The following is a 22,154-nucleotide window of genomic DNA, read 5'->3' as shown; positions in this document are numbered from 1 at the left end:
TTGAAAATAAATCAATCAATCCTTTCCATTATTTGCTCTTCTTCTAGTTATAAATTAACTTGCAGTGCTACAGGTGGAACACTGCCAGGTATCTACAGGTAAGTATCAGGAACTGAAAGATCTTTAACAATTCTGCAAAGGCAGCACCACGTGTTCAACCTACAGCTGATCTTCTACAGACTTTCAAATGTTGCTGACACTGATAAATCTGCTGTATTCTGACCTACAAGTTCCTTCATCTTTCTGTTTTTTGAAATGACACAATCACAGAAAATTGCCAATGAAAGTGACTTCTCAGGTTCTGTAAAAACCAACAGCTAGCTTTCCTACTCACCAGCATTCTACAAAAATCAATTATAAAGTGTTTATTTTGATTAAAATGGGATCCTACAGTTCATTTATTGATACCATCCACAAAACGGCACACTGCACCAAAGGAACACTCGGAGTTCATGGAATAGACACCAGTACTTTGAAGTTAACAAAACAATCCAACAAACCCTGCCAGTGCCTCAGATGGAAAAGCTCTGGCACCTGAACCCACCCAGCGTGTTCCTCGGAGCACTGAGAGCCTCAGGCAGTGAGAACAAAACAAACCCACTCATTTCCAGACGTGTGTGTGTGTGTTCTTTCCAGCTATTAACAGAGAGGAGAGGTACTGCCAAACTAAAAACTGGAAAAAAAAATACTTCAATGAATAATTAATTAGTAAATGTGTATCAGCTACTTTCTTTTTTGCTTTTAAATACCTCAGTCTTTAAATTACCACCCTAAAAGTGAAGCAACAGAACTCGACCCACCATGTCTGCCACTACCAATTACCTGGAATCCACTCAGCTTTCCTATTTCCCTAATACAGAAGCTGGCTCATCAGAATGATGCTCCCAAATACAAGGACTACCAACGGACCACAATTCTGGAATATTTGTGTTAGTTCTGCCCTTGAGCTCCATCCAAGATGCTCGCTGCTACATAAGCAGACAAAAGACAGATCTCTTTCCCAGAAGTTTATCATCCAGCTACACTAGATTCCAGCAGCAGCCATAAACAATCCCTGTCTTCCAGTAACAAATGAGGAGCCCAGGAAGGCAGATTAAACTGCTCCTCCATAAGCAACTGCTCAAGCCCAGCATCAGCTCCAGGCTGCTGCAGTGGCCCTGCTGCAGAGGCAGCACTGCCTGCACAGGGGCTGCTGTGAGACCCAAACACCACAGGGACCCCCAGGGGACCACCTGCAATCCTCTACAGCCTCAAAAAGTGTCTGTGCAGGAGGAATACAGGTGTCATTTTACCCAAGTATCTGTAAAGGTCTTGAATGCATGAACAGAATGTTTTCTCTGCAATAAACTCTTCCCATTACACAGCAGATATCTCTGCGTAAGAAGTTTATCAGGAGAAAGACACACCCCCAGAAACCCAACAGAAAATCCAATGCTTACACATCAACAGAAACAACTACATTTCTCCCTGGTTTTATCTGTCTTTATGATTGGGCCAGCTCTATGTTCTCCCTGCAGCAGATAAGAAAAATATCACAGAAATATGGTGGTAATTGTTCCATGAAAGCATAAACATTAATTGCACAGTAGTAACTTTACAGAATACATGGATGAAATCTAGAGGTGAGAAGTTTGCTCTCCCAAAGCATGGCCAGTCTGCAACCAAGGTGGGCAGAATCACAGGTGGATGGAAGCAATGGAGACTCTTCCCTATGGTTTGCATGCTTGTGAAGCAACAGTCAAACCCCTGGGTTCGGGAAAATGATTGTCAACATATTTCAGATATTTACCTTCTCTCAGTTCCACATAAATGAGGCAGGAAAGCCCTGTTTACCAAACAGAATTGAAAAGTTATTGCTTAAATCAGAAGAACTAAATGGTGATTTTTAGCAGTCCTGGTTTTAACCAAATTTAACTCTTAGATTTCCCCAGTTAACAGCAGACAGCTCTTGTTGTGGCTGATCAGGTGACATTTCATTTGTAACATGATGTCACAGTAGAGTGTGCAATGGATTCATCTGAATCACTTTCGCAAGCCATGCACTAAGCTGATTTTTGAGACTAGGAATATTTGCACAACACCAGGCATGTACAAATTTCAGAGAGAACACAAGCCAAATGAGGATTCTTTTCCAAAAGGCCAGACAAGCCAAATGCTAATCCTGAGTGTAAAACAGGAATCACTCCAACTGGATAAGCAAGCTGCACTGAAAGCTGTAACACTTATCCTATCACAAACCCACAGTCTAGGCCAATATTCCCAGTAAGATTAAAAAGTGTATTTGCTACCCATTAATTTATAAGCATAAACTCCAGAAGTGACTTTAACACACACAAAAAGCAAAGCCAGCATCCCATGGAGTTCACAGTCTACATCCACACTGTGAAATCTGAGATTAACATAAACTCTAGCACAGGTCTATGTACCTTGCCAGGAAAGGATATTTACTCTTTTACAGTTCGACTAGGTCACTGCAAATTTAATAATACTGTAAATAATGACATTGGAGGAAGAACGAGGGCTATCTGCTGAGCTCTACCCCAGTAAAACAATTAATCAGGTCTATCCAGTGCAGGCATGCCATGGTTTATCAGCTGTGTGCTCACACAGCGAGAGCTCCCTGGCTAAACATAAACCAGCTGGGGCATTAATGTGAACTTCAAACCAGTTCTGACTCTTTTAAATGAATAAAACATACTGCCCCGGGTCACAGAGGTATGGGGACTCATTCCATAGCAGAATTTACTCTCCAAGCACTGAATTTTGGAAGTTCTGTAGTTTTCTTTCACTTCTCACTCTCGGCACTGCCTGCTAGCACGACAAGATCTCTGCTGAGGTCATAAAAATGCGAAGATCTCCTGACTTACTAAGTCTGGCACCAAGTACTGCTCTGAACTTAGCACTCTGTCACTCTGAATAACAGCTCTGAAATCACTTCTGGCACGGTGAATGCAGCAAGTCCCTGAACACTGATGGGTTAACAGCAATGTGCCAAAGGTACCTTAAAGGTTCCCATGTACCCAAATTATTCCCTGTATTTCAACAACCACGTGGGAAAAATCATTCATGCTTAAGTGTATTACCAAAAAAAAACAAAAAAAAAAAAAGAAAGGAAGACACGTGCTGAGAGGAGGGGGAAGCAAAGCAGTTTTCACAGTAGAATCATAGCTCAGCCTGGAAGTTGGAGACTGCTGGGGCACAGGAAAGAAGGGAAAAAGCAGGGTACCAAACTTGAGATTCTATCAGCTGTACCCAAAGTTTGGGCACATTTCAAATGGCCCCAGTGGAAATACCTTTAACAGATCACTAGCAAAAGGCCTTTAAAAGACTAACTGAAAACCCAAAAAGGAAGTAAGACTGAAGCTGAAAACAAAGAATGTAACCAATAGAGCAGAGAGCTGTGAGAAAGTCACCTGACCAAAAACAAACGGTGCAGAAGAAACTACTTAAATACAAAAGTGATACACGTTATGGCACAGAATTCTTAATTCAACATGACTCTGAACTCCAGAGTTAAGCAGTTAACTCCTGAGCCCATTCTGTTAACTTCTCTTTCTTAAATCTACATGTAAACAGGAAATTCACCAGCTAACTCTTCATGGCAAAAGAGGCAGAGCAAGTAGTTACATGGCAACACAGAGTTTATTCCAGTTCTTGCCACAACTGTCTTGCCTCCAAACAGTATTTGGCTGAAGTGTATTAAAAACCCCCAAACTCTTCATTAATTTTTCCGTTGTTAGGTACTACAACTTAGTGTAGAAAAGTTATTTTTCTCTTCAAAAACCTCCCCTATTAAAGAAACTGTATTAAACATCTGAAGTTGTTGCACACATACACACACACAAAAAAAAAAACCAGCTAAAAAGGTGTTTAGACTATGGAATTAACTAAGCTTGCAGACATTTCTCCATGCAATAGAGAACGTTTCCAAATCCAGAGGTTTTTTTATCCTTACAATTAACAAGAGATTAAAGCTTGTGATAAAGCCCACAACTATTCCCAGCCCTAGGCCACCTCTCCATCTAAACTGTGGGAGGGAATTTAAATGAGTCTCTTACCTGCTTAGTTTTCTTTCGACTTCTTTGGTAGCTTTAGCTTCCAATTCTCTGGAAGAGAAAGCGGTATTGGTTTCCATGTCAACAGCAATGCAGTACGAAAATAAAACTGGTGCGGGTCAGGATGCACAGGGATCTCCAGGTGGGCTCGGTCAGGAGGGAAGGGGGAAAGCGGGGATGGCCCGGGGAGCCGGCGGGTGTCCCCAGGGACGGCGAGGGGCGCGGCATCTGCCGCCCCGGTGCGCCCCAAGAGCGGCCGTGTGTGCCCCGGCGGCATCCTGGCCGCAGCCCGCACCTGCCCCCGGCGCCCCACACCCATCCCCGTGCGCCCTGCTCGCACTTCACCGCCTCAAGGACTTTGGGGGAAACAATTCTGCTGCATCACTTCAGCCCGCGGACGCGGCTCGAACGCGGCACCGGGACTCTCCGTGCCGCACCGGGACTCTCCGTGCCGCACCGGCGGCCGCGGGCGCTGCCGGCCCCGCAGGAGCGAACTCCGGGCTGGGGAAGGCACGGCTCGGCCCGGCCCGGCCCGGCCCGGCGGGGAACGGGACACATCGCTCCTTGCGGGGGCCGCGACCCCTCCGGGCGGCCCCGCCGCCGGCGCCGCTCCCGCGGGGAGCCCGATCCCATCGGCTGCGGCTCCGCGGGGCTTCCCCCCGCCGCCCGGCCCTTCCCCGCCCGGCCCGGCCCGGCCCGGCCCGCCGCCGCCCGCCCCGGTACCTCATGTATGTAAAGTGCTCGGAGTCCGTCCCGGAGGCTGCGGCGCGGGCCCGGCGCGGCCGGCGGCTCTAGGCGGGCTGAGCCCGGCGCTGCGGAGCGGGAGGGCCCGGCAGCTGCAGCCGCAGCTCCGCCGCCATTTCCTGCCGCCGCCGCCGCCCGCCCCGCGCGCAGGAAGCGAACCCGCCCCGGCCGCGCTTCCGGGGCGCCTGAGGGGGGAGCGGGGCCGGCACCGGGGAGCGGGAACGGGGGGAGCGGGAACGGGGCAGGGAACGGGGCAGGGAACGGGGCACGGGAGGAAGGGGGCCGGCACAGGGGGAGCGGCACGGGGCACCGAGCGGGAACGGGGGGAGCGGGAACGGGGCGGGGGACGGGGACACGGAGCGGGAACGGGGCACGGGAGGATCGGGGCTGAGACCCGGGCAGGGAGCGGAGCCCCCGGCACGGGGCCAGCGGGGCAGGGCCCGGCGCTCCCCGGCGGGCGGGCAGCGGGGGCCCCGAGCCCGGGTCGTGGCGCTCCTGAGGGATGGGAACACGGGAGCCTCGGGGTCCCGCCTGGATCATGGAGTCACAGAACCATCACTTCGCCTGCGGCTGTGCCAGGGGGGTTTGGGTTGGGGATAAGGGAAAGGTTCTTCCCCCAGAGGGTGCTGGGCACTGCCCAGGCTCCCCAGGGAATGGGCACTGCCCCGAGGCTGCCAGAGCTCCAGGAGTGTTTGGACAGCCAGGGATGCCCAGGGTGGGATTGTTGGGGTGTCCTCTGCACAGCCAGGAGTTGGACTGGATCATCCATGGGAGCCCCTTCCAGCTCAGGAGATTCTGTTATTCTATGGTCAAGGTTGGAAGAGGCCTTTAAGATCATCCAATCCAACCTTCCACCAGCACTGCTAAACACCAAAACTACATCACCCAGTGCCAAATCAGGCACCTCTCAAACACTCCCAAGGATGTTCCGCCACCTCCTTGGGCAGCCCCTTCCCAAGCCTGATCACCTGAAAAGTGAAAAAAAAAAGAAAAAAAAAATCTAGTATCTAATCTGAACCTCCCATGTCTCAGTTTAAGGCCATGTCCTCTTGCCATGGTAGAGGAGGTGACCCCACTACACCCTCCTGGCTTGGGGAGTTGTGGGGAGTGATGAGGTCCCACACACCAATCGACTCTTTGGTTATCCCAGTCACACACAGGAATTCCAGGCACTGTCTCATCAAGCACCCTCAGCAGGACACGGTCGTCCTCAGGCGATGCAGGACAAGGCACAGATGGACAAAACATCCACGTGTGTTTTCCCTGGCTGGGGCAGCTCTTCCAGGGTGCTGCTGCTGTGCCAGCTCTATGCCAAGCTTGCGGCATCAATAACTGGCAGATAAAAGGAGTTAATGTCTAAATAACCACACAGACATTTCTCCTAACCTTCCATTGACTGTAGGATTGAGGGAGAGAATGGAAAAGTTCCCAACACTGGCAGACTTGGTGAGAGATCGATGTATGTGAACATGGAGCTTAATCCAAAACACACAGAGATACAAATACAGCAAATGAATAGTAAGAAGTACATGAGCCACACTTACTGGACTAGGCTTCGGTAATAATATCCCAGAAATTAGAAAAATCAAACCAAAGGACTGAACAGGATAATGGATTAGAATTGAGAGCAGTAATGTCAGGAACAAAAGAAGTGGAGAAGAATTCCCAGTACATGGTTCTGTGTCTGATAAGCACTCCCAACCAAGGTTCTGTTGGCGTGGGGAAGTTCTTGCTCTCTTCTTGCCTCCAGCTGCACATTGTCACCAGCATTTTCCAGCCCAGTTTCAGTTGGCCTTTACCATTCTTACCAATGCTGGGGAGAAAAGGAATGCTGTTTGATTCCTCTGTGGGACAAACAGATGCCCTGGGCACATGAGCCATTGTCCCTGGAAATCTGCTGTAGCATCCACTGTCTTTCTGCCAGCATGAATGAAGTACAGTGTTTTTCAGCTGAGGAAGATCCCACAGTATTAGAGGCAAGGTTTATGACGATGCAGAGTAGCTTGTGAGTGTATTTTTGTCCTTGGAGGCTCAGTAATGCAGAGTGCATCGCTGTGAGCTGAACAGGCACAGCCGTAAAGTGACAGTTTGAAATCAGTTTCTCAGTGTCTTGTAATAACTTGTAAGTTAATTTGGTCTTGTTTATTTTTCTTCATATGAAAAAGTTTGGACTGTCATGTAATTGTGTGTAACTGAAAGCCATTATTTCCTGAAGTGTGACTCAGCTCTCTCTCACTGTTCCATTCACAGCAGCCCTGTTTCATGTCTCTTTGGAGGCACTACACGTGGTGTAGGAGGGCTGTTGTTAAGTCTGTCCTCAGTTGGGAAGGCTGATGAATTCATTATGTACTCCTGTTATGTCAGTTTGTTAACTCTATTGTGCCACTGTCAATAAAATTCATAGTCAAGGTCTGCAGCTTGCTTTATTATTTTAGATTGTTCTCTAATGTTATTTATGCACGTGCTCCTAGCAACTCCGCTGCAGCAGTGGATTTCTTTCTGCATGTAAGTGCTGCAGCTGGCTGTACAGCATCAGCAAAGCCTCTCAGCCTCATGATCTTGCCTCTCACCCTCACAAGTAATACTGCTCAGCTGAGTTCTGACACATATTAAATTGGTGAATTCCTGGATGGATTAGGGAAATGCAGGAATCCTCAAATAGGAAGAAGGTCTTCTTCTGGGAGGAACCAGCAGATTGAGCTTCGCCCCTGCAAAAGCCCATCATCCAAAGCAGTGGTACTGGGTGCTGGCTGGAAGCAGCACTTGGATGTTAACCACTCCTGGTTTTGGCCTTAATATGTGCTGATAATAAATAGAGTTATTTATATTAAATAATAGAGTTATTTGGGAACTGAGGTTTTGGAGGACCTTCTATTCTGCTTACTACAGTTCTGTGGTTTATTCTTTGTCCCTTGGTGTTCTCTGAATTTGCACCTCTGGACTTCTTTGCTAAGGCCCCAGATTCTGATTCTGCCAGCAAAGAGACAGGGAAACACCTCTGTGTGTAAAATGATGTTCATAACCACCCGGCTTGTGAGCTGCTTTCACCTTGAAGGGTAGATAAAGCCTTAACCCCCATCTGTGAAATGTCAGTGCTTCTCCTCCTCATGGGATCCCAGGAACCCTCATGCTCCTGGATGGGAAGGAGCACTCTGGGCAGGGAGGAACCAGCTCATGCTGCTCCCTCCTCACCCTGGCACTGCTGTCCTTCCCTGATGTGAGTTTGATGTGAGTCTGCAGCACTCTGGTCACACACGGCATTAGAAATTATAAATAATGGAAGCAACTAGCAAATCCTCAAGGGCAAACAACCGGCCCACATTCAGGCAGCTGGCAGGGATGGACCTGTGCAGTTACACTTTCACCACTGGGCAAACATGCCCTCCTGGGCAGTGATCCCCAAATACCCTCTCGCAGCAACAGCAGCCACCACCTGCACCCTGCCAGCCTGGCACACACACACATCCTTCCATCGTCACATCCTCATTCACTTTTTAATTAGGATTTCCATATCATCCGAGCAAGAGAATAAACTGCAGGAGGCAGAGAAAACAGTTAAAGAGGAGCTGGCGCCATTTCAGCATTCCCATCCCCTCCGCCCTTCCCCTTCAGCTGCAGTTTGCTCTCAAGGCAAAGGAAGCCGACATGTTAGAAAATACTTTCTGCTCCACGTCTGGGGAAAACAGAACTGGGGCTGTCTAGGGAGAAGCTGGGGCCTGGGGATGTGGAGAATTTGCTGTCAAAAACTCGCAGCCACTTGCTCCATTCAGAATCGTTACACAGAGCGGAGCCGCTGTCACTGGCAAAACAGATTGTTTGCACAATTGCTCTTGACTTAAATAATCTAAATGAGCTGATTTGACAGACAAGAGAAAACAGTCTCCTTGTCAGTGCGGTGGCTCTGTGTTCCTCTGCAAGGAGGCTCCTTTCTTTTTCGTTGTAGACGCTTTATTTAAGGATTTAAAAATAGCCCAGGTGACGTTAAGAGGCAGCAGTATAAAGGTACTGAACAGGCAGCACTGACTGATAAAACAATCCCTGCCCCAGAGCCTGTCAGTGCAGTCAGCTGGGCTGTGTCTTAGAGAGCGACGTTTGGGGCTCTGAGGATCCTTAATTAGGAGAAAAACCCACAAATGACATAACTGGAAGTTGGTAGCAGAAAATGTTGGGCTTGCCTTCCAATCAGCCCTGAAAGCAGCTGGAAAGAGACCTGGGAAGCAGCGAACACCACCCCGTGCTGAGGCCGGGGCTTACACAGTCGGTTTCATTTCTCGGGCTGCAGCAGCAGTGAACAGCCATGGGATCTGTGCCGGGGAGAACATTCCCTGCCTTTCCTCCGGGCCCCAGCGCCTTGGCAGCGCTCTCAGAGTAGGGCAGAGCGGGCACTCGGGGTTATTAAATGAGGATTTAATCCTACCCTTTAAATCAGAGAAAAAAAAAATTATCAAAGATAAAGGATTTCCCTGTGTTTTAAAGCCAGTCCAACTCGCATTCCCTGATCTGCGTTTGGGAAGGCTGCCAACTGCAAAATGGAATCGCTGAGCCTGGATTTTGCTCTGCATCCAGCCAATTACAGCAGCCTCGCGTCCCTGCGCTTGGAAGTGGTGCAGTACAAGAGACTGACAAGATCCAATCTTTATTTATTTACCAGGGCTGCATTGCACTTCCAAAGGGAATCACAGTGGTGGGATTTACTGCAGCCTGCCCCAGGTCCCATGCTCCTCACTGCTCAGGTGTCAGTGAGTATGGCCCAGTCCAAATCCCTCGTGGGGTCTGGTGGGGGACCCCCAGCTCTGAAGGTTCCCCTCGAGATGCTGCCACAGCAGTGTGTCCAGCCACTCTGGGCATCATTTGCCCTGTGGGTGGCTCAGCTGATTTACCCACGTGAAATCTGCTGGCTCTGCACATACTGGACCTCCCTTCCACAGCCATGGCTCTTTCCAGCTTGTTTCTAGGTTTTTGCTAACCAAAAATGCAATTTCAAAAAGTAATGAGGCATTTTTTTGCAGAGCCCACTGAGCTAGAAACCACAAGCAAGAAGATACAGATGATGTGTGCAGGGAAAAGTGCTTCCCCTCCTGTTTCTGCCCTCCAGCCTCAGTTATTTGTGATGGCCTCGTGCAAACGCTGATGTTCACAGAGGAAACAGCTTCCCCTGCCTTCAGCCCAGTTACACCCACAGCAGAGGACAAATCCAGTCCTCCAGGATGAACCTCGACTGGTGAATGGGTGAGAGAGAGGTGAGCCGCCTCTCCAGTGAAAATGCCAGAGCCCCGGGAGGGGACCGGGAGCTCCTGGAGCCGGGAGAGGACCAAGAGGGAACTGGGAGCTTCTGGAGCCGGGAGGGGCCGGTTCGGCGGGGCTGGGGCAGGGACTGCAGCCGGGCAGCCCTCACCTGCCCCGGGGCTGCACACCCTGCTCCTGTGCACTGTCCTGCATCGTGGCCAACAGCACTGAGTCCTTCCTGATCAATGCTCATCGATCACCTCACTCACACCTGCCCTTTTTCAGCACAGCACCAGATTAACAGGTTTCACCTGTTTCCTTTGCACTTCTCACTGAAATGGCACAAACAATTTCTGCTCTGCCGCAGACCGGTTCTTTTTGTGCCAGCAAAATGCTCTGGTTTAGGCTTCAGAGAGCGATTTGTCTGCTGAGTTTCCTAATTATGGAGAATAAAATGAGGCTAGGACACACTTTACTGAGCAGCACCACAGACCACAGCAAGAGCTCTGGCAGTTTTTACCTCCTGGGACTGTCTCCAGGTGGGGAAGTGTCCTCATGCAAAGTCATGTCAGTGCTGCCAGGGTGGCTCTTCTGGCTGCTGTTGTTCCTGAGCCACAGCTGGCACCTGCCGTGGTCTTTCTGTGGGAGCTGAACTCCTGTGCTCCCAGTTCTCCCAGTGGTCCCAGCACTCCTGTGCTCCCAGTCCTCCCAGTGCCCCTGGCTGCAGGCACTGCAGTGCTGAGGTGGTTCCGTCACCCCATAACGATGCAGTGAATCCCTTAGGAGAGTGTCTGAGGTTTAGCACCATGAAAGGTCCTTCCAGTGAGACCCTCGAGACCAGCTCCTTGTGCCCCCTCCAGCTGCAGCCCTGCTCGGCACAGCCAGGCTCTGAGTGATGTGGCCCAAGGCTGAAGTTGGAGTTCCAGTTGTCCCAGCTGCTCCCCACAGCAGCAGGGCAGGACAAACTGCTGGATCATCTACCCTCAGCTGCTGCCCCAGGACTGGCTGCCCAGCCCTTGCTACCTTCCCAGAGACCTGTTTCAGAAGACAGGTTCTCCTTGAGACAGTTTTTTTCTGGGCAAGGCTGACACAGCTGCTGCTTCTGCCCTTAACAAAGTATTCACTGTTCTGTCATCCTCTCGCTTCCTTCCTGCCCACTCCATGCTCTGAGGGTTGCAGGGATGCCCTGGGGAGCACCAGGACCTCAGCAATGACACTTCACAGCCCCCTTTGGTGTCCCCTCCTGGCTGCCTCCCTGCACCCTGGGGAAGGTGCCTGGAAACTGGAGTCCCCACAGACCCTCAATAATACACCTGTGGATGCTTCTGTATCTGTCTTTGCACACTTGAGCAGATGTGTAACATCATCCCTTCTTTGAAGCTTTGAACTCCCTGGAAGCAAGGATGGATATTGCAATTAATGGATTGCACTGCCCAGCAGCTGGCTCTGCCCTGCCTGTGGCAGAGCTGGCAGTCACAGAGGGGAACAGGCAGTGAGCTCAGGAACGATCCCAGCTTTGGGCTTCGAGTTCACCCCAAGCACTTTTTTCCTCTGCCAGGGGCTGCAATCTCAACTACTATCTCAGTTTAGCAGATCTGGCTGCCCCTAAGCCTGGAGGACAGGGCTGTGCTGAAAATGGCCCATCTGACTGTGCAAGGCAATGTCAGCTGTGCCTGGGGAGGGGGAGAGGAGGGAAACGCCTGCCCCCACTTGCTGCTGCCCGTCCGACGTGTGGCCGCTGGCACAGCCCCGCGCTGCTGCCCTCTGCCAGGCGATGTGCTCACCCCAGCTCGGCTGGGGGAAGGAGGAGCGCGGGGAAACACAGTGTTCTCACCCTGATTGAATCCCACGGATTTCTGAGCAGCTACTGCACCGATAAAACAAAGGCTGCTTTGAAATGGATGCCTGGCCTGGCCGGCTGCCAGCGCCAGGCGGGAGACAAAGGCTGGGAGTACAAATGCAGCGCTGGAAGTGGCGAGCCAAGGATGCTCTGCGGCAGGGAGAGCGCGTCGCCATGGAGACAAACCGGGGAGGAAAGGACCCGCACTGGGATGGACTGGGAGCCACCGGAGCCACGGGAACCATGGCAGCCGCGGAGCTGAGAGACAGGGGCACTGCAGGGGCCAGTGCCCTGAACCCTGCAGAGAGGCTGGACCAGGGGCTGGCTCTGTGCCACCCCAGCCGCGGGACCTGGCCTGACAAGTGGCATGAATGGCATCTGTCAAGCAGACAGTGAAAATGGGGGGGAGGAGGATCCATGGGGGAATTCTCTTTCTCCCTCATTTCATTGATGCAAAAGCTATCTAGGAGGGAAAATACTGCTTTAATGAGTTCATGCAGGGGGCACAAAGCCCTGAGCCAGCCTGGGCAATGGCACAGACACAGCAAACTATCCCACACATCCCAGAGATCTTGGATCACCTGCAGCAGGATGTACCAGTCATGGTGCAGAATTATGTCATGAAAGGCTGGTGGTGATGAACACGACTTGTGTGCCTGATAGTGGTGCAGGGTCATTTATCAGAGAGCAGGAACTGCTCCTGGGTCCTGTCCCAATGGCTGGACAGTCAGCCTGGATGGCTCTGGTGTCCTGCCAGGATGATCTCGTGTCCTGCCAGGATGCCTCTTGTGTCCTGCCAGGATGCAGGCTGCGGCACCAGCCAGGCAGGGAACACCTGGGGTCCCCACCTTGGGCTGGAACACCACCTTGCCCTCACCTTCTGCCTGCCCATGGCCCACACCAGGCAGGAGGTAATGCCAGGGCCACCCTGAGCTCACACACAGCCCCATGACAGCAGCCACCACCAGAGCACGTGTGACAGCAGTGTCTCAGGTCACCAGACCCTTTGCAGACCCCGGAGAGGACCCTCCACCTCTGGGATCTGGAAGGGAACAGGAAAATCTGTTCCATACGCTTTCCATAAAGCCCTTGTGGCTCTGCAGAGCACGAGAGGGAGTGTGAAGCCAACCATCATTTTTTAAGCCATAGGAGACACTCAGGTGCCACCACAGTGAGGGCTGTGTAAACAGCCAGAAAGACAGATTAGACACAGCAGAGCTCACTGTCAGCACACGACAAATTATGAACCAAGGATAAGAATCCCCAGGGAGGCACTTTTCTAATAAATGACTTTTTGATCTCTAGCTTTAACAACTCGTCCCAAGCCATCACATTCTGAATTAGGGAAAGGGAACCCATAACCTGCTCCATCAGTTCTGCAGAGGGTCAGGGAGGCAGAAACACAGCTGTGAAGAAGGTGATGGGGACATTTTCTGCTCTTGCAGGTTGACCACCAGAATTCCTTGTCAGCTTTACCAGTGATAAAAATCACCAGTGGATTTCCTATTTCAAATACTGAGCTGCTAATGCTCCCACAACCAGTCCCACACTCTGTCTGATCCTGCCCCATGGGCTCTGCAGCACAGGGAGGAACAGGAACAAAACCCAGCCAAGTGTCTGCTCAGCAGAGCTGTACTGAAATCCTCCTGGCAGGCTGACATCCTCAGGTGGGTGTTTTTATACGAAAGTCAAGCCCATGCTTCCCCTGCAAAGTGCTGGAGGTCCCCACCCATTCCAGGGGGTGGCTGTGTCTGCTCTGGCTCTGACAGACACAGAGCCCTGTCCCCACCAAACCAATTACCAAACACCTGCTCCTGCCCCCTCAGCAGCAGCCTGTGATCAGCCATCTCTGGGTCTCACTTGTTCTTGTGAGCAACTAAAACTTAATTTATCTTATTTTAATTAAAGCTAAAAAAACTCAGTAGCCTTTGATTTCTCTCTTTGCTTTGCAGGGGGGAAAAAAAAGGCCAGAAGGATAAAGGGACAGGCAGGAGAGAAAAGGCTTTGAGACAAACATGCAGCAGCTCTGTTGGCTTTTATTTTATGTGTAGCCCTTTTCTTAAAAGAAATAATTACATTTCAAATCCTCCTTTCCCTGTTCTGAGCACTGCCTCTTTCCACATTAATGCTATTTGCATGCGCCATCTCCTCCCACCCTTCAATAATTTAAACCTTCATTTTTTATTCACTCAGTTGTCAGATTCATTTACATACCATATATCTATATTTAACACTGACTTTGCTCCCTTGTTTTCTTTCTTTTTTTTTTTTTAAACAGGAAATAGATTTCCCTTCTAATTTAACCCCGTCTGGGGCAGGGCTGGCTGGGGGGAGCAGCAGAGGTGCAGTGGGGACTGGAGGAGTGCTGAGGTCTCCTTTGGTGGGTGCAGCAGTGCTGGCAAGGGCTCAGCAGCCCCATGGCCAAACCCTCTCCTCCATCAGCTCCAGGGAGCTCAAAGTGTGGCCTCCTCCCACATCCATGGAGAGAGCTCAGCCCTGTTCCCTGCCACGGGCCAGGGGATGACTCCAGGCTTCCCCTCCAGTCCTCACCGGGATTTTTCAGCCCAGCCTTTATTAGCAGGGTGAGGCAAAGGGCGAGGTTGCTGCCAGCACTGGGTGTGGCTGTGAGCTGCCAGCAGGGTGAGACTGCAGCCCCACCGGGGCAGGAGCACTGTGTCCTGTGCTGCTTTCAGGTGTCCTTCAGCCACCTCTGCCCAGAAATCTGCCCAGAAAACCAAGGGAAATCATCCAGTAGAGGTTCAGCTGACATTAGAGCCCCTCTACACAACAGCATCTGGCAGCTCCGTGTGTTAGTGGCTGTGCCAGAGCCAGGATCAGCCCCTGCTGACCCTTTGGAGCCGGCTCTGCCCAGCGGCCACCCACCAGCACCAGGGAGGCAATGGGGGACACGAAGATGCTGCTGCAGGAGACCAGGAGCTGACAACAAATACCTGGCAGTGCGTGCTGGGGCCCACCTGGGTCTGAGCAGGGGGCATTAAAAACATCCCAGAGTCAGGCTGGACAAACCCGTCCCGGTGTCTGCTCTGGCCCACAGCTGCAGTACCATGGGAGTGAAGGGTTACGTCTGTTCCACATGGGTAGGCTTAAGGCCCGTGGAAAATAAATAGTGTTAAAGGCAATTTGAAGGAGAGGACATGAATGAGGAAGGGGTAAATCACAGAGCCAGTCACTGAGGAGAGGCTCAGGTCCCCCTCCCTCATTTTCCACATTACTAGAAAAAACAGTGAGCTGATCTCAGACAAATGAGCCCTCTGGACTCAATTTCTCAAGTTAACGAGCTCCTCTTGCAGCACTTTCCCTGCACGGAGACTGCCAGCACCTACTCCTTGCCTCAGCTCCTGACGAGCAGAGGCAGCACCATCCATGTCAGTGTGTGCTGAGGAGGGGCTGACCCCCAGCACCAGCTGGGGCAGGGGTGTCCTCCGAGCCCACCTGGGCAGGCAGAGAGCCCTGAGCCCTGCACCCAGGGACCCGCAGCAGCCTCAGACAGAGGCACCCTGCTCCTCCCTAACCCCGGGGAGGGCTCTGCCCAGAACCGTGGAGCTCTGCCAAGGATGCTCCAGGGCCCGGTGCCGACTGATGGTTTAAAAGCCCTGAGGGTTTGGTGGCAGCTGCCTCCTGGGTGAGCACGGGTGGCTCATCTGGCAGCCCCGGCAAGTTTCCAGCACATTCTGCCTCCCCCAGTCTCCCTGCACAAACCTTCAGCTGAGCAGGAGTTCGCCAGGTTCAAAATAAACCCTTGTTTCAGGAGGAAATTACTTTCCTTACTCCCAGAAACGTGTTTGCAGCCCAGGATGGAAGATTTCCGAGGGATTTTGGTGTACTGTTAGAACTGTCCCTCACTCCTGCCCTTCCCCAGGCGGAGGACGGAGCTCAGGACGCGGCTCCGGCATGAGCAGAGCTCCCCACTACTACACTTAAATTAACAGGGAAGTTTTGGTAAATTGAAGACTAATTTTCTCTTGGGAACAGATCATTAAATTACAGAATACTAATGAAAATTTACAGCATCTGGAGAGAGGGTGGAGGGAGGGGCAGAGGGAGCAGTTGGTTGGTATTTTTCCTTTTTTTCCTGGCTGCAGCCAAGAAGCCTGAGCCTCCACATCCCATCCCTGGAGCTCAGAGGAGACACAGACACATCCCCGGGGGGTTGAAGGACCAAAGACACACATGGGGGAAGGTGCAGTGAGGCCAGAGCAGCCCTCCTGAGACCCTGAGAGAGGCAAGAGCAGGGGGTGAGACCCCTCCATCCTCCTGTGCCAGCGCTGGGAGCTCGGCTCCTCCGTCCTCCCCTGCTCGGGCCGGCTGCCCCGGGCTCCGGTGGGGCTCGGGCAGGGCGGGGGTCGGTGCCGGTGCCCATCACCCTCCCCAGGGCTGTGGCAGCAGCGCCCATCGCCCTGGCAACGCGCTGCCTGAGCCCGCAGCCGCCGGGATTAACAGCGAGCAGCAGCCGCTCTCGGCCGTATTTTTCCAGTCGAACTTCAATTTTTTCAGAGTAATGAGGCTCAGTAGCAGGAGCTGCCTTTTAGGGAGGGGGCACAGGGGAGAGTTGTGTCTGGGGGGCTCAGAGTGAGGAAATGCAGATTTATTTTTTTTTTTTATTGCTTTGACCATACGTAATTTAAATATTCAAACTACTCTGGGATTCATTGAATTATACATGAATTTCACAGGCAGCATTTTTGTAAATCTTGAAAGGCGTCAATTCTTTTTTTTTTTTTTTCACTCCCTTCAAAACCTTGGCTAACCTTAAATTTATTTATTTTTAAATTTTTAAAAACCCGGATCAATCTCACCCGGAATCACCTTGAGAACACCACCCGTGCTGCTGGGTGCTACCGTGTTAGTGAGGGACAAGTGGAGATGTCAGTTTGCTCTTGGCTGTGACTGGACGTGTTTTAGGGCAGTGTTTGGGTCAGCCCGATGGGATGAGAGATCTCTGAGCTCCCTCCCATGAGCATTTCCCATATAAAACTCTCTGGGGAGCAAGCAAGAGGCTGGAAGAGAAGCAGGGACCCGTGCAGCCCTGTCTGCAACCTCTCTCTAGTTAGCTCATTCCTCATTATCCTTCCCTACCCTTTTAATTTCTCTCTAAACTCAACCAGCTATTGCTGTTCAAACTGAAATAATTAATTGGAACAAAATTGCCACTGTAGGAGAAAAGAATGATTAAGCCCATCCAGCGGACAATGGGGCAATCACAGCCTAAGCAGCTAATTACAGGGATGCGGGATAATAACAGAGCCCTGGGCAAACTGTGGGGCTGGAGGAGTCGGGAGGAGGCTCCGGGCTTGACTCAGCTCCGGGTGTAGCGCCCGATTCCTGCAGTGAGGACACAAACGCCACAGTGAAAGACCATTAGGGAGGGAATAGCCCGGAATTTGGGGAAGCAGGAGCAGGGGAGGCGCAGACACCGCAGGGCCCCGGGGCTGATCCAGTGGGATGGACACGGCGGCCCTGGAGCGAGGAGAGCAGGGACACCGGCACGGCACAGGTGTGGGGACACCGGCACGGCACAGGTGTGGGGACATTGGCACAGCACAGGTGTGGGGACACCAGTGTCCTGTACCTGCCATCACTTGGGGGATTCCAGCACCAACCACAGCCTCAGCAGGCCGGGGTGAGCCCGGGGCCATCCCCAAGGCTTGTGCCCAGGGGATAAGGAGAAGAACCAGCGCCCTGGGAGGGTCTCTGCTGTCTCTGCAGCAAAGGGTGATGGTGGCCCAGGGATGCTCACTGTAGAGCAGTGCTGGGACAGCGGAATGGGAGGAAGTGCTGTACTGGGACTGACACAGGCTCAGGGATGAGGAGCCCTGACAGAAGGGATCATCTGCAGCATCACATGGGTGATGGGGTACACACCTGTGCTCTTCCCAAAATCCCAGCGTTTTACAGCTCTGCAGTGGGCCCAGCATGTGGGCTGTGGAGCAGGGTCACCTCACCCCACACCCGCAGGAATGTGAGGAAATGGTGAGATCAACACAACACCCCACGGGCCAGAGGGAGTGCCAGGAGCCCTCTCTGGATGGTCACAGCAGCAGGAAAACCAATCCATTTTTGGGAGGTGCTGTGCCTTGCCAGACTCCCAGGGGAGCCCAGGAACCACCGTGGCTCACTCCCTGCCCTCCCTGCACACAGTAAAGCAACATTTAGCTCCCAATCAGGGGCCCAGGACTTTCCTTAATGAAGACATTTTTCATCTCCCCAGCCTGAGTGAGAGCGAGTTCAAAGCGGTGTGAAATTGGAATTTCAGCGGTCACGGTGCATGCGGTGCTTCCCCAGCTGGGCACAGGGAGCTCCTGCTGCCCAGGGCACATCAATCCCAGACACCTCCCAGGCTCGGCAGTGATAGCTCCTTTTCTGAGGGATTTTTGACTGTCACTGGAGCTTCTAACAGCCCAAAGGACTGCTGGAGGCACTCAGAGGGGTTCTGATGCCCAGGGAAGCCAGGACTGCCCCTCACACCGTGTTCTGCTCTTCCTGCCACAGGGATAACTTGGTGATGGGGAAATTGCAGCTCAAGGTCTGTGAGCATCAGTGGGAGGACAGGGCAGTTCCCACCACCAGTCTGGTGGCATGGAGGACACAAACCATCAAAATCACACTCATAACAAGGAGGGGGAAAAAAAGGCCAGAGCAAACCCAGTGTACATGCAACCACAGAGCAACCTTTGGAAGAGTGAGCAGCTGCCTTACTGTTCCCAGTCTTCTGGCACCGGAGGGTGGGAGGCCTCGTCTTGGCACTTAAAGAGGGACGGCTCTTCTCTGACCTTTATGGAGACAAAAGACAGAGAGGGTTCAGCTCCACTGCAGAGCAGGAGCAGCTCTGAGGGCAGGGACAAGGCACAGGATCCTCTCCCCATGGGAACCCAGCAGAGCTGAGCCCTGCAGACAGCTGCCAGCTTTGGGGACACTGTGCTGGGGAGCACACAGTGCCCAGGTCCTGCTGCTGGCACAGTGAGGACACAGATCAAGGAGCCCTGCCAGGGAGCCCTGTCACTGAGAAAATGTGCCTGGCAAGTTGAGGAGGCTACTGTCAAAAAAATGGCTTTCCATGAATATTTTCACGCTGTGGCTAGCTGCAAACCCTGTGTTCCCTCTCCACCCTGCAGACTGGTAGCAATTACTGGGATATCACCTGGGATGTGGTCCAGCCCTCCTGTTCCCCTATGAGTGCTGTGCCCTGGGTGTGGGACCACAGCCAGCACAGCACAGACTCTGCTCTTTGAGCTTGTAAAAGAAAATCAAATGAGTTACAGGAATGACTTTGTGGATCCACTTTTCAAAAGTTCGGTGAGAACAGAGGAGTCTCTGCAATTTAAGTGTTATCCGCCCCTGCACGTGGTGCTGGGTGGTGTCCTGTGGTCCCTCTGGCATTGCCCATTCCCCCAGACCAGCTGCCCAGACAGCTCCCTGCAGCCCCGTGGCTCCCTGGCATGTGAAATGTCAGGAATTATATCTCCCCCTGAATGCTCTGGAAGAGAAGGACTGAGAGCAATAGCAGATTTTGCTGCCTGCTCCCCATTCCAGCCACCTCCACCCGAGAACAAACAGCCACAGGCCCACAGCCCTGCCCTACACAGCCTAATTAATCACATTGCTCAGGAAAATATATTGGCATAATTAATAACACAAGGCATCTCTATTGGCCTCTGCGGCACAGCAAATTATGAGGCAGCAACACTTGGATGTGTTGACCTGGATTTCACATATAATCCATCAAACCTTCCCTGCCTGCTCGGGTGTAAGGAGACACGAATGATACAAAAAATATAATTAAACAAAAGCAAGAGGGATGGCACTGGTACCCCAATTACCACTCTCAATGTTGTGGGGATGAGACCCTCAATTTTGCCCTTTTCTCTGCATAGGTTTTGGAGTGTTATGGGCCTGGAAGGGGACCTTCTTCAGAGAGGTTCCCAGACACATTCCAGAGATCCCCAGAGAGAAATCCCATTGACTTCTCTTTCATTACAGTTGTCAGCTGGCGAGAGACTGATGTGTGCTCAGTAGGAACCCTTCAAGGGGCAGGATCAGGTGAGGGATGAGGATGCAGCTGGCTGTTAACTGAAACTGGATTTAGCATCCCATTGGGGAGATGATGTTTGGCAGCAGCAAGGAAAAGGTTTGCTGAAAGAGACAAAAATGTTTTCAATAGAGAAAGGGAATCCTCTGGTCAAAACAAACCAAAACTAATGAGTTTGTTTTACTCGGCTGTGAGGGCAAAGAGACTGTGAGTGAGCAAGAGGAGCTGGGCCCCAAGGCTGTACCTCGGCTTCAGGGCTTCCATGGAAGCTTCACCTACTAAATTAATCATGTCTGTCATTAGTCATCTTTGTTGAGTCCCCATTTGGAAGCCATTTAAATGGGATTAGAGGAAATCTCTGCTCTTTATTCCCCTACAATAGTGATTAACTCTCCGGACTCACACAGCATTTTCATACTGATGGAGAGAAGCAAAATGAACTCATAACCACAAAATCCAGTACCTCCACCATGGAGCAGGACTCAAAGCCAGTGCCAGGGGAGGAATTGCTGGGATGACACCTGGGGTGCCCATGGGTACTTGGAGGAGGTGCCAGTGCAGGGCTGAGGATGGGAGGCTCGGAGGAGCCGCAGGGTGGTACAGCACTTTAAATGCTGTTGGGTAAGATATGCCACACTGGGAGGGGAGCCACCGGATTCTTGGAAAAAATTTACTTCAGGATGTACCTGATTGCAGCTACTCCAAAATCATCAAACTCCGTGAAATACACAGAGGAAAGCCTTCGGCTGGAGATGCAATTGGTGTTGTTCCAACAAGTGGGAAGTCCTGCAGAGGAATCCTCTCCCTGAGGAGCGACTGGGCTCCCCGGAGGCCGCCGCCGGCACGCAGGGCACTGAATAAACATTTCCTTAATGCAAACCGATTCAAAACCACCTGTTGGGCCGTGCCAGCAGCTGGCAGCTCCGTGCCGGGCGCGGCCGCTCTGCTCAGAGCCAGCACCACCCATCGGTGCCCGGCAAAGGCTCTGCCTGAGCCACTGCAGAGCACCGGCACCGCCGGCCCGAGCCCGCCGCGTCCCTGCTGCCGCCATCCGGCTCCGCTCCGCGGGCACCAACAGCCTTTAACATCCTTTACAGCTGTCCCGGAGCGCCTTCGCCCTTCTGTCCCCGGCCACGGCGCCCTCAGGACCCGCCGCGGCTGAGCCGTGCCCGCGTCTCCCTCCCGGAGCCCCGGCTGCGGCGGCGGTCCCTTCCCGCAGCACCGGGGGACGCGCAGCGGCGGCACGGAGCGGACCCGTGTTCCGAAAGCTCATTAATCTTGAACGGGTCAATTTGAGAGGTTACTCACCCGTCAGCGTGCGGAGATCCCGGCGGGAAGGCTCCTCCTGTGCGCGGCGCAGCCTTGGTGGGGAGGAGAGAGGAGAGACGGAACCTGAGCGGGAGCGCAGCGCGCCCGCATCCTCTGCCCGGGGCTGGGGACATCCCGGGGCCCGCAGCCGGACCGAGAGAACCCCCGGCTTCTCCCGCTCATCCCGGCACCGGACACTGACCTGGCCTGGGCTCGGCTCCTGCGGGCGGCGGCCGCGGGGCGGCGGGGCACGGGGCGCATGGTGCGGGCTCGGCGGCGGCGGCGGGTTGTCCCGGCAGTCCCGCGGCTCCCCCCGGCAGCCCCGCCGCTCCCCCGGCAGCCCCGCCGCTCCCCGCGCTGCCCGAGGCCGCCGTGCCGCCGCTCCGCCCGCTCTCGCCTTCGCCATGGCCGTCCCGGCGCCGCGGCCGCTCACAGAACGAATCCTAAATCAAAACGACGCCCGTGCAGCGCTGGAGCCGCTTCCTCGGCTCGGGCACGGCTCCGGATTTGGATTTAGCATCTACTGTGCCAAGTCCTCGGTGCATTCTGTGTTAAATAACTAAGGTTAATTTGATTTGATGCACCACTTCATTACCATAAACAGCTCACAGTGTGTCAGTCCTCTGTAATTATGGTTCCTTACAGCCGGCATCTTGTTCATTTTCCATCAGTGCTGGAGCTTCCCTGTGATCCCCTCCCAGCCAAGCCCTCCTGCCTGAACTCCCCCCAACAGCAATTAGGTGTCATTTATTCTGCAGTTGACAGTTACACTCATTTGCAAAAATAGGGGCAAGGACATGAAATTTACTTTTCATTGCAGCCACACTTGCCTGTGGTGGCTGGGACGAAGCTGAGTGTGCAGGGGGCCGGTGGGGACAAGGGATGATCCCCAGGGAAGGTGCTTTGGCGAGGGGAGGCCATGGCAGGGAGCTCC

The 22,154-nt window shown here is 52.8% G+C and overlaps 1 protein-coding gene across 9 annotated transcripts in view; it reads right to left on the bottom strand.

The window, feature by feature from the left end:
* The window catches only part of TNRC6A (trinucleotide repeat containing adaptor 6A), a 56,408-nt gene extending 37,787 nt beyond the window's left edge, over positions 1–18,621 (bottom strand). For 4 of the 9 annotated variants that reach the window (XM_066329964.1, XM_066329966.1, XM_066329970.1 and 1 more), the window contains exons 1-3: positions 4,779–4,936; positions 4,059–4,106; positions 1,790–1,825 (exon numbers count right to left, since the gene is read on the bottom strand). In XM_066329964.1, coding sequence (XP_066186061.1) covers positions 1,790–1,825; positions 4,059–4,106; positions 4,779–4,783 — 89 coding nt within the window. In that variant the 5' untranslated portion in view covers positions 4,784–4,936. Of the gene's footprint in view, positions 1–1,789; positions 1,826–4,058; positions 4,151–4,778; positions 4,937–18,582 lie in introns of those variants that run through there. The other 5 variants (XM_066329961.1, XM_066329963.1, XM_066329968.1 and 2 more) reach the window with 4 other exon arrangements.
* Positions 18,622–22,154: the final 3,533 nt, after the last annotated feature.

Source organism: Sylvia atricapilla, chromosome 15, assembly GCF_009819655.1.
Source record: "Sylvia atricapilla isolate bSylAtr1 chromosome 15, bSylAtr1.pri, whole genome shotgun sequence".
NCBI classification, from domain to species: domain Eukaryota; kingdom Metazoa; phylum Chordata; class Aves; order Passeriformes; family Sylviidae; genus Sylvia; species Sylvia atricapilla.
Note: the sequence above shows the minus strand (reverse complement) of the source record. Positions and strands in the feature narration are given on the sequence as shown.